Raw genomic sequence first — 12026 nt, 5'->3', positions numbered from 1 at the left:
GGAACTATTACTTCAAGGTCTCAGAGCAAGTGACTTCCCTCAAGCGATGTGCTGCTCCTTGCCACAGACTGGGTGAATCTTCTTAACCAGCTCTGCTGTCACAGTCAAGAACCAGATGGTTCTCTGGGTTATGGCAAATTCTAGGCTGTAGTTCCAGCCAATCCTGTCCACATGTCATTGATAAATGACAGTTGACCATTAAAACAACCATAGGCCTCTGTCAAATATGTTAAAGGTCAGTAGGTTCAGAGTAAAAGGTGAAAAAGGTGCTTTCCAGAAGTAAAATAATAAGTCAAACGTTTGTTTATTCAATAAGAGGAAACTAAATCCAGGTACTATTCATAACCACAGAAGGGGACTACATTTCGTAAATAGGCTTCATTAATTAATTTCAAATGGGTAACTGTTGTCAACAGTAACAGAAGAGACTGGAATGTTAAACAAACTGGACAGAAACGTTAATACCAAAATGGCCTTCCTCTGGGAAGACCACAGGTGGACGACAATCCTCTCAATCAGCCGAGATCAATGTCCATCTTTCTCTGAAAGAAAATAAAATCAGTGTACATTTTCAATGCATTATCTAAAATGAACCCATAACCAAGAACTCCAGTTAAAACCGATCCCCTAAAAAGTCCCATATCTTTCCATTTGGTTGAGATTCAACAAGCATAGGTGATACTAGCTTGAGTAAACAAGGTTTGAGAAATGTTGAATGTATTCTGGCCCCCAAGGTCAAAAACATTCTTACAAATACACCACAAAGAATGATTCATAAGACTGACTTGTCATAGTTGAGAATTACCTTAAGGTTCAGATAATGTACCTCACTGCTACAGTGGACTGATTTGGCTGTTTCCTCATTGGTGTAGAAGATGTTGCACAGCTTGCAGAAGAATCCAGTCCTTGGCACCAGATAATCTAACCCTGCAAGTAAAAGGAGAGCGAAAGGGTTGTTATCACAATATGGCACTAAAAGCTCTTAAGCAGATCCCGGTCACACCTGATAATAAAAATAGGCAGCCACACAAACATAAGTCAGTTTCTCTAGCATCTTACCAACAGGGTTGTCAGGTTGATAAGGGCCCAGAGGTTCCTCCTGCTTCTTCTCCTCCTCCTCTGGGATAGCTTCCACACCACTGGCTTCCTCACCCTCAGGGTCCCCACAGACCCGCTCACTGTCAGACACAGGGCTCTGGACATCCTGGCCATACAAAAACAATCATGTCTTTCACTCATTCGTTCTACTTAGCCTGAGAGACCAACACCAATAAATATCTTCACTCTTCTCGGTGTGAAGTGGATTGACTGATTACGTCTTGACTGACCGGTAACTGTAAAAGGATTGTTCACGGGCACGCAAAAATGTAATAAACGATTGCCTTGATAGTTAATATGTAAATATTCAGCTATCTTTCACCTTGTTCAAATGAAGGAAACAAAAACAGCAAATAACCATCTTTCACCTCTGGATAGGGGCTTTTGGTTGACTGGCCATTAGTCTTTTCATCTCCTTGATGATCTCTTGATCTTCTGTTGTTCTGACCAGCCAACCACAGCTCATATTTGACTGGTGGCTTCCTGTATCAGAAGAGCAGAATACAATGTCACGCAGTACTAGATCATGAAAGTGTACTTAGATGCATCACTCATACATTCCAGTTTAACAACATTCTTTCTCAGATTATTTAATTGGATGTATATTCTTCCAATAGATTCCAATCAATTGAACTGGTAGTGAACATGGACTGCATACTAGCATTCTTCAAATTCCATTTAGTCTAACTATAATTTCCATCATCTACTCTATTACATATTGTTAGGGGTCATTGAAAATTATTTACCAGTATATTAGTGAGTCTCCCTTTTTGCACAAACTGACTCTTAACAGGGTCCCGTAGAACTTGTGTGGACGTTGGAAGTACTTCACCATTTTCTGAGCGGCTTCCACGCTCTCCAACTGGATATAACACTGAAAAAAAAAACATCCAAGTGAAAGTCCTTTATTATTAGAACCCCCCCCCCCCTAAAAAAAGGGCCGTTGAAACTACCTTTCCATGATGCCAGTTCAAATTATAGCCAGTGATTTTCCCGAAAGGCTGGGCAAGTCGTAAAAGAGAGACGTCAGAGTACTTCTGGAGTGGAAGCATACAAATGTAGATGGATCTCCCACTAGGCCTCTACATTGACAGAAACAAAGTCACATTACACATAATACACATCTTTGTGTTACAAATATTGACTCTATACTAGGTGTGGTTTAGTTAATAACTAAATTCTCTCATCAGATGCATAATGTGTACAGCATAGATACACCAAACCCACCTCCAACTTTTTCTGTGAAAAGCACATGCTAACACTGACTGGTTTCCTCAACAACTGTCCTTTTCCTTTGTAGAATTTCACCATTTCACGTACTTCCTCGGTAGTTTCAAGCTCTAACCATGCCTGAAAATATAGGAAATTCTCAATGTCATACAAACTAGGACATTAAATGCTTGCACAAATCAGGGGTTGAGTAAATAAATTCCTCTCTGTATGCCAAAATGCATGAATATCAAATTGTTATTCACCACTGTTGCTATGACATCTAGTTTTCTTCATGGGATGGAAATAATGTTAAGTACCATACAAAATAAATACACTGATCTGCAAGTAACATAATTATGAACATACCTCCTTTCTGAGGAAGGATATGGCATGGTCGACAACTTTCACGTTTGCTCGCTCTGCCAGTTTCAATAGGGCCACCGCCATGTTTCCATAGCCCTTTCTAATTGGGCTAATATGGACAACTTTTCCATCCTGTAGAAACAATTTTACTGCGCAACCTACTATCAATAATGTTGGATAAAACAACTTTTCTACACTTGACACATTCCAACTACACGTTTCTAAATGATCATTTGAGGAATACCAACCCATGAAGCACCCTTTGACTCTGCAAATAAAAACAAAAAGTAATTATAACTATAAATTATGAGCTGCAGATTATTTTCTTAATGCGTTATCCACACTGGCTAAACAGGCATAATAATTATGTCTATTGCTGCCAAGTAATAACATTTTTCATCATTCATTGCTTACCCAGCGGCGTGTCCCCTCCAGTACTGTCGTCAAGTTCATCCAATGTAACAAAGTCATCCATATTCTCAGGGAAATCCATGTCATCCATATTGTCCTGTTGGAAATAAGTCCACAACATCAATAAGTTAAAGAATTTGAGTTTCAAGTTCCACAGTGCTGCACTAGAACCATATCTTATCTCATGACAAATACTTGTTGCAATGGGAAACTGTAAAAAGCTGCTCAAACAATGAACATAAAAGTATGTAAAATTTTATTTAATCATCTTGAACTATGATATAGATCCATGTCTCAAAGCTAAGACGTGAACTCTGTGGCTGCACTATTACAAATTAAATTGACATCTTAAATATGCTCAAACCTCTTGGTCGGTCCAGGTTTTTACCATGTTAGGGCTGAACAAATAGGCATGTCTACTGATCCATACATCTACAATGCTTGGCTGACTTGAGCGATTAAGTGACTGTTCTGGATTACTACTGTCAGTCTAGGTTTTCTGGAAACAATTGGAGCTTGTACAGAGATGGCTCTATAACGTAAGGAGATCCTTCAAAGCTGATCTCCATCTGATTTGTAGGGCACTCATAAAACTGATGGAATTAATAGCCCCTGAGCAAATCACATACATACATACAGTGCCTTCAGAAAGTATTCACACCCCTAGACTTTATCCATTGTTGTGTTAGCCTGAATTTAAAACGGATTACATTTAGAGTGTGTGTCACTGGCCTACACACAATACCCCATGTCAAAGTGGAATTATACTTTTAAAAGTTTTGACATTAATTAAAAATAAGAAGTTTAAGTGTCTTGAGTCCAATAAGCCTAAATAAGTTCAGGAGTAGAAATGTGCTTAACAAGTCAAAAGTTGCATGGATGCAATAAGTGATTAACATGATTTTTGAATGACTAGCCATTCTCTGTACTACACACAGATAATAGTAAGGTCCCTCAGTCGAGCAGTGAATTTCAAACAAAGACCATGGAGGTCTTCCAATGCCTCGCAAATAAGGGCTCCAATTGGTAGATGGGAAACTGATCAGTGGAGGATCTCACTCAACAAAACTACATTCTCAGGAATGCTCCCAGAAATTCAACCAAGTTGAAGAGTTGAAGCACACATGCTTTAAGAAGCCATTGCTAGGAACCCACATCTTGGTTACTTGACAAACTTATTTTCAATTCTGGGAACAATGAGCCTTTTGTTGGTTCCGATCACAAATATAAATGAAAATAATTTCTTACATCTTCATGAAAGCTCTCCTGTTCCATCATGTTCTCCATTGAAACGTCAGCATCACACAGAGCTGGATCATCGGCAGCCTTGATGTCAGAATCCTCCAAGGTATCGTCTACCAAAAGTTCTGAGATTTCGGGTTCCCCCTTATCTTTAGAATCAGCCACCAGAGAAGCACTTTTGGAAGAAGCAGGGTTTTTAGTTGCAACACCAGCACCAACCTCATCATCTGACAAGCATTGTTCAGGTTCCACCTGGATGCCCTTTCCATCTAGATCTTTGTTTTCCAAATCAAAGTCCTCCTCCTTGATGTCCTGCTTGACCTCTTCTGAGGTGCTTTGATGACCTTCTCCTTGTTCCATCACTTTCTCAGCAGGTTGTTTGCCTGTACTGGGTTTCTCTTCGTTCGTGGAGTTTGAGGTCTTGCAAGTCTCCTCGCTCTTGTGTCTGCTGCTGCGGCCTTTACTGGAATCTGCTCTTCTGGATGTGGTGGAGTCAGGACTTTCTCTACAAGGCAAAAACCATTGAGGTAAACTTCCCTGAGACATACTTCCTGATGAGTCCCACAGGAAAATCGGTCTGGCCACAATAGCCCCAGTTGAAGGACTCTTACTTACCTCAGGCGTTTCAGTGACAAGTATACTTTGACACTCTTTCCACTGATCTTTAGGGGGTTGGAGTGGTAGTACTTCACCATAATGTCAGCATCCTTCCAATCTACCATCTCAATCAGGGCCTGCAGATGAATAAGGGACGATTCATTAGACAAAGCTAGAGAAGGTACTGCATAATGGGAGGTTAGTGATGAATTGATATATTCTAGTCATACAATCCCATGCTATTCTGAATTTAAAATAGATACACTGCATTGTTACTGTTAAGAACTCTTGTCTATTTGAAATCACCAGAGCGATTTGCAGAATTTGATTGATCACACTTTAATTCCATATTGCTCAAACCTTACCTGATCACTTGAAAATGTTGAATGCCGCACATTCCCAAACATCTTGGCGAGAACAAGAATCTCAGATTCTCTTTCCTTCCCAGGAGGTAGGCGGGAAAAACAAACCACTGTATTGGTAACTTGTTTGGTCTGCCATTTTTCTGGTGGTTCATCCAACCTTGGCGGCTAAAGGAAAAAAACATGCTCATACTGGGATCTCTGGGATTAATACTTCTGTATTAATTATTATCATTATCTCAAACTTTTAACAGACAGATGCACTTACATGAATACTGCACACCATCGGTGACAGGTACAGAGTCAACTTATTTCCCTTCACGAATGCTTGCTTTTCACTGAAGTGATTCACCATATTGACTGCCTCTTTGTGAGAATCAAACTCCAGGAATCCCTGTAACAAAAAGACAACACTGAATCATCCAATAGACATTCAACTACAGATGTAACTTTTTTAGAGAATGTTAAAGCTGCAACATGTAACCTTTTGGGCGACCCAACCAAATTCATATAGAAATTAGTTATAGCTGTCATTCTCATTGAAAGCAAGTCTAAGAAGCAGTAGATATGTTCTATGTGCCCCATTTCTATGCTTCCCATGCTTAAGTTTAATCTTTCTTTCAGTTTTGTACACAAGTGTCAAACAGCTGAAAATACAATATTTAGTTATTGAAAAGATATTTCACTGTGGTACAACTATTCTCTACAGTAGAGTTGCTTGTTTTGTCAAAAACTGAAATTAGGCAAACTATTTGAATTTTTGCAACCATGAAATGGTGCAGCGATTTCTGAATAGTGGATCTTTAAGGGTTGAGTGCTTATTCCTCTTTTTTTTTTTTTACTTTTTTAAAAATCAATGTGTAATTTACCTTGCAGGGGAACACCAGATGTTTTACAACCGTGCCGAATGGCTTAGCCAAAGTCATCAAGTCTTCTACACCAACAGAGCCAAGGGGAAATTTTGTAACCACCACCTTTGTGCCAACCTAAAGCAAAATATAAAATCACACATTCAAGCATGGAGTTAATTTGCTTAAAGCTACATCATAAGAAGTTAATGATATATTTTAAAACATATTTACTAGGCAAGTCAGAACAAATTCTTATTTACAATGACAGCCTACTGGGGAACAGTGGGTTAACTGCCTTGTTCAGGGCCAGAATGACAGATTTTCACCATGTCCGCTCGGGGATTCGATCCAGCAACCTTCCAGTTACTGGCACAACGCTCTAACCACTAGGCTACCAGCCACACCAAATAATCTATTTATAAGAAAACATCACCACAAAAGGGGCATCATTACCTTGGGCTTCAAATAGCGTCTTTCTGGTGCAGACCAGACTTCACCTAAAGATGAAAACATGAAAGGAGATAGTATTTACTTTCAAGTGGTTTGCAATTGGGCCTTATTTGGTCTGGATCAAACTTGACTTTGGAACGGGACTGGTGTTATCACCTCCTACGTGGTCTGAGCTATGTTGTCTCTTGTACGGCATAGCAGGACGTGGCGTTCTCCTGGACGGTGAAATAGCATTTCTACTTGGGATGGAGTTGGACCTGGAAGATAACGTAAACAGTGCTAAGTAAGAAGAGGAACAGCTAATGATTTTACATCATGACATGCCTGTTTTCAACATGAAGCTTAATTTCATTTCCCTCACATTTCCTTCCGGGTATCAGGTCTTTTCCAATCTGGATATCTGTAAATAAAAAATAAAATAAAAAAATAAACAACTAATTTGAATAAAACCAGGTAATAGGAAATATATCAATTGATTGTGACCTGTATCAGTCCATTCTCTAAATGTTTTACATTGCATGTTAACACTTACAGACGCAGGAGTTCTCGACAGCCCTCCACGTGGCTTAATCCATTGACATGATCCTTCCATTCCTGTGAAAAAAGCGACCTCATTAAGCTAAATGAATGCCAGCACAGCCAGAAGAGGACTGGCCACCCCTCAGAGCCTGGTTCCTCTGTAGATTTATTCCAAGGTTCCAGCCTTTCTAGGGAGTTTTTTCTAGCCACCGTGCTTCTACATCTGCATTGCTTTCTATTTGGGGTTTTAGGCTGGGCTTCTGTATAGCACTTTGACATCTGATGTAAAAAGGGCTTTATAAGTATAAGAGTGTTGATTTAAATTACAGATACACAGTACAAAAGCAAGAGTATTGGAATATAACAAAGCTTACCTTAGTAGAATTCAACATGCATAAGCATAGAGAGCATGTGTGTGGGTAAACCTTGGGCAAAACTCCATGAAAATCATCCACTTGATAGGAGAAAGGTAACCTTTGCTGGGTCTCGGATGGTTTTTCCCTTGAGGACCAATTGTGACGGGAATCTCTCGTCTCAGTCCGCCGCTCTGGTCGACTGTGAATCTCCACTCTCCTATAGTCAGTGTCACAATGGCTGTTTGAACGGCGAGGTACTGCAGGGGGACGGTCCCGTTTGCTAAGGACTCCATCATCTGTATCCTCCTGACAGCTGTCTCCCTTTGGGGAGGACTGTCCCTGCTCCTCTTGCTTGGCTCGACTGGCCTTCAGTTGCATTATCAGATAAGGCAACGTCTCCACACTGATCTCATTCTCTGGAATCTGGGCCAGAGCATCCACGTCTTCTGGAGAGAGCCCCAGAGTGGCATATAAATTCATACCTCCATCACCAGATCCTTGGTGTGCAGAGCTGTTTCCCTCACTGCCCTCCATCCTCAAACATCCAGGGCACAGAGAAGTTTATTCTGAAATTGAGGGGGGGGGGGGGGGGGGGGGGGGGAGGTGTTCTAAAGAAGTTTCCCAAACTTGGTCCTCAGGACCCAAGGGGTGTACATTTTGGTTTTTGCCCTAACACTAGACAGCAGATTCAAATGATTAAAACGTTATGCTTAGTTGATTAATTGAATCATCTGTGTAGGAATACAGCAACAAACAAAAAAGCGTGCACCGAGTTTGGGATCCCTGAACATGTCTAGCTACATCAATGTGGTTGGGTAAAACGTGTAGGCCCTACAGATGAGCCTTAGGAAGAAAGTATTCTTAGCACGACTGTGAAACTGAAAAGGTATCATCTTCAATGGCTCTCTAGTTGGTCTTCATTTGCTGTGGGTAGCTAGTCATTTGCTACAGTAGCTAGTTAAATTGGAGGGGGCTTCAGCACAACAGCCAGTTGTTGTTAACTAGCTAGCTACACATATTTAGCTCTGCTAAATTAAGCCAAATATCATCTCAACCCGATGAAAAAAATATTAGCAAGCAAGTACCATGTAGCTCTAACGTTACTGCATTATTGTTGGTTAGCCGCACGCACCGTTGGAGAATGCTGCCTTGCTGACCACAGCCAGGAAGCTAGCTAGCAAAAAGCTAACCATAGCTTTCTAGTAAACACAGACAGATAGTTTCGGGTTGAATGTTTACGCATACAGTTCCACTACTACATGGAATGCACATTGTGAATGCTGTAAAACATACCTTTCAAGAAGCCTCCTTTCTGGGTATTTCGTTAAATTTAGTGGCTACAGTCTGACCAACGATATTTATAATTTATCCATCTACCAGCGACATAAAAACAATAGCTTATTCCCTTAACGGAATTTCAGAATAAAAGTCCCCCACGTAATTACATTACTTCTTCTTTTGTGAGGTTTAACGGCGGTTGGCATCCAATTTGTTGCATTACCGCCACCCACTAGACTGGAGTACAACTCCCTTATACTTTGCTTGAAAAATAAAAAATGTACTAAATAAATACCCTACCATCTAACACTACACTCACTAATTTCTAAATTATATACAATAAAATTAACACCACCCTACTAATTAAATGTATTTATTCCTACCTCATGCCTGGAAGGATGGGACACCACTTAACACACCCTGTAACTCTTCTGCTGTCAAGTCTCGCCCACCCAATATCTCTCTGCAGCTGCCACCACAACCTCAATTTTCTGTGAATTCCGTTCCATCCCTGCAGTACAGTTGATAACCATTGCTATAAATGCTAAAAATCCAATCTTTCTGAAACATATAACTTTTTGGCCTATCCCTCTGTACGGGTATATCTCTACTATTCTCACCACTCCTCCACCTTAACCCATCTTCCTCTACTTTCTTCACTGCCTCAGCATATGACAACTTCTACTCTACTCTAACCCTGGAAACCTCAACCTGCCTCTCTCGCACGGGACATTTCTGATCCCCAGCTCCATGGGCACCCCTACAATTAACACATTCCAATACTTTCCCCAATACTACACATTCCTTTGTCTCATGCCCTTATGCACATTTCTCACACCTTGAACCCTCCCTTCTGCCACATGCCCATAAGCTTGACACCTGTAACATTGTAATGTATTTGGCTCATACAGGATAACTTATATATCCTAACCTCACTTTGTCGGGCAAAGACTCAACTTCAAAACTCAAAAGAACAGACAATGACTCTTCTGTTTCCTCACTCTCGCCACCCTGTCTGCGAGCATCACATACACCGGGAATCTTTCCCCTCAGCTGGTCAACTTTTATATTTACTGCTACCCCAGTTATCATTCTTTTCATTTGTGCCCTTTTCTTGAGAGCGAAACAATACACTTTTCTTGCCGCCATTCGTTTTACTCCGAGCGCATTCTCCCTCTGACCAACAGAAACAATTATCACTAGACCACTTTTGGTTACCCTTACCGATTCCACATTACCCAAATATTTTTTTCACCCACCGTGAAACCACAAATGAATCAACCAAAAGGCAAGAGTCCACCCAAAACTTCACTCCTACTGTCACAGACTCATCTTTTTCCTGATCCTCAGTGCCTACCTCGGTCTCCGATAACTTCACCACACCTTTCACCTCCGATACTTCGCCCTTACTCACTTCCATTTCTCCTCCTGTCTTCAGCTCCCTCTACTTACACTTTCTACCATTCTTCTTTAACTTATTACCATCTCCATTTTTCCCCCACAGTTTTTATCCGACTCAAGCTCACCCTCTTCTTCACTCTCTCTCTTAAACCTCTTCTCCCTCTCTCTTTTTCCCTCCATTCCTCCTCCGTTTTCCAAGTATACATGTCCTTATGATAATACTGCACTTCTCCTGACAACCATCTTGTTCTTTGCTTTCTCTAGGGACTCCATTTCCACCGAGGTGTCCGTCCGAACACAAATCCACGTAAATAATACATTAACATGTATTTATTCATGATACATGAAAAATAATTGTCTAAACATGAACTATGATTCATATTTAAGTGACATTTGTATTAAATGTGGATTGTATTGTTTTTTTTCTCCAAAGTTAAATAAATGCCCCCAATGCAATACACTGTATATGAAATACATATTGTCTTATAGAGAAAAAAGTATACTATGTGTCAATGTAAAAGTGGGGTTGGGAATACTAGGTGGCATCAGTAGAATCTGCATATGGTGTTATTTCAATTGGGACTCTGGTCTAAATACACAGCAACATTTCCTACTCCACCCATTCCATAGCTACCAATGCAATACACCGTAGGCTATAAATTACATATGGGCTTATAGAGAAAAATGTAATCTATGTGCCGATGTAAAAGTGGGATTGGAAATACTCAGTAGTGTTTGTAGACTCTATATGGAAGGGACAATCAACAAGGGGCTATGCGTTCTATGGAAAATAATGAATGATGTGGAAGGTGTGTTCCATGACGCCTAAGCAGAGTGGAATTTACCTTCCACGTAGTTGCATTATTTTCCAGAGAACACAGTCCCGAGGTGACTATCCCTTTTTTAATTTAACACATTTACAGAAAAAAAGTTAATTTACAGGTAGAAATGTGTTCAACATCCACTAAAGTAGGTAGCAAGTTTACTACTCGATAGCTACAGTAGTTGACTTGATAACTAAACAAACAGATTTGCTAGTATAAGAATATTTTGACGATAAATGCAACGCAGAGGACGAGATAACTAGTTAACGATCAATAAGAGGTGGTTTTCAGTTTAACATCTGTTTAGAATCTGTGAAATGTCACTCCTGAACTCAGAGCTATGTGTGCCATGTTTTCATTGGTCTGTACATTGAGTCAGGAGCAGGATACTTGTCATTTGGCCATTGGCCAAGTTGTACTGCAAGGACTTCTAATTGGTCAACCCCAGGCTAGGGTGGGGGGTTATAAATGGCATCCAGTTCCTTTGTTCAGGGGAGAAAACCTGAGGACAGGGGAGACTGAACATCTCCCAGCATAACATCTTGATTTGTCCTCTCTGAATAAACCTATTTTTCTCCCCCTGATTTGCTTAGGAGTTTGTGCTATTGAATAATAACATCAATTGCTGACACTAGTTTAGCTAACCAAACCATCAGTCCTGGCTTGCTATTATGAAAATGGAATTCAACAATGCAAGCATGTTTTCAATTCGATTTTGCTTTCAAAAGCAACTCACACATAGAACATGTAAGAATGAACTATAGCCAGTGAATTTGACCGTCTCGAGAATGCTCTTTATGCCAGTCAGAAACGAGTATTCAACGATGCCATGGTATCCACCTAATTTTCTAACGCTTTTAAAACATGTAAGCCAAACACCACTCTTGGTGGCAGTAAGAAAGCCATTGCCATCTGCACACATTCAACAGCCTAGATATGTTTTCTAAACGAAATCACTGAGTTCTCATACGCTTACAATGATGTTTTGATTCTTGCTTGAACAATCGCGGAGATTATTTTGTGATCTTTGCAAAATAACTATTTTGGAAACCGCAGTTGTTA

General features: G+C 40.3%; 1 protein-coding gene across 4 annotated transcripts; it reads right to left on the bottom strand.

Annotated features, from left to right (window-relative positions):
* Nucleotides 1-285: 285 nt before the first annotated feature.
* LOC109872719 (matrin-3) lies at nucleotides 286-10257 on the bottom strand. Of its 4 annotated transcripts, none has more exons than XM_031807606.1 (21): nucleotides 10154-10257; nucleotides 7480-8027; nucleotides 7119-7180; nucleotides 6948-6986; nucleotides 6743-6843; nucleotides 6590-6633; nucleotides 6155-6271; nucleotides 5554-5679; nucleotides 5289-5453; nucleotides 4942-5060; nucleotides 4333-4831; nucleotides 3088-3181; nucleotides 2922-2941; nucleotides 2677-2805; nucleotides 2326-2448; nucleotides 2052-2180; nucleotides 1845-1972; nucleotides 1467-1581; nucleotides 1060-1204; nucleotides 806-927; nucleotides 286-542 (listed from the first exon to the last, which is right to left on the bottom strand). In XM_031807606.1, exons 2-21 carry the CDS (start codon nucleotides 7993-7995, stop codon nucleotides 516-518), a joined length of 2820 nt encoding a protein of 939 aa, XP_031663466.1. In that variant the 5' UTR covers nucleotides 7996-8027; nucleotides 10154-10257; the 3' UTR covers nucleotides 286-515. The 4 variants fall into 4 exon arrangements, with proteins under 4 accessions (XP_031663466.1, XP_031663465.1, XP_031663464.1 ...); XM_031807605.1 differs by having other exon boundaries at nucleotides 10097-10181; XM_031807604.1 differs by lacking the exon at nucleotides 10154-10257 and adding an exon at nucleotides 8755-8918.
* Between the last annotated feature and the right edge of the window lie 1769 nt (nucleotides 10258-12026).

The sequence above is a fragment of the Oncorhynchus kisutch genome, linkage group LG28, assembly GCF_002021735.2.
Source record: "Oncorhynchus kisutch isolate 150728-3 linkage group LG28, Okis_V2, whole genome shotgun sequence".
Taxonomy (NCBI): domain Eukaryota; kingdom Metazoa; phylum Chordata; class Actinopteri; order Salmoniformes; family Salmonidae; genus Oncorhynchus; species Oncorhynchus kisutch.
Note: the sequence above shows the minus strand (reverse complement) of the source record. Positions and strands in the feature narration are given on the sequence as shown.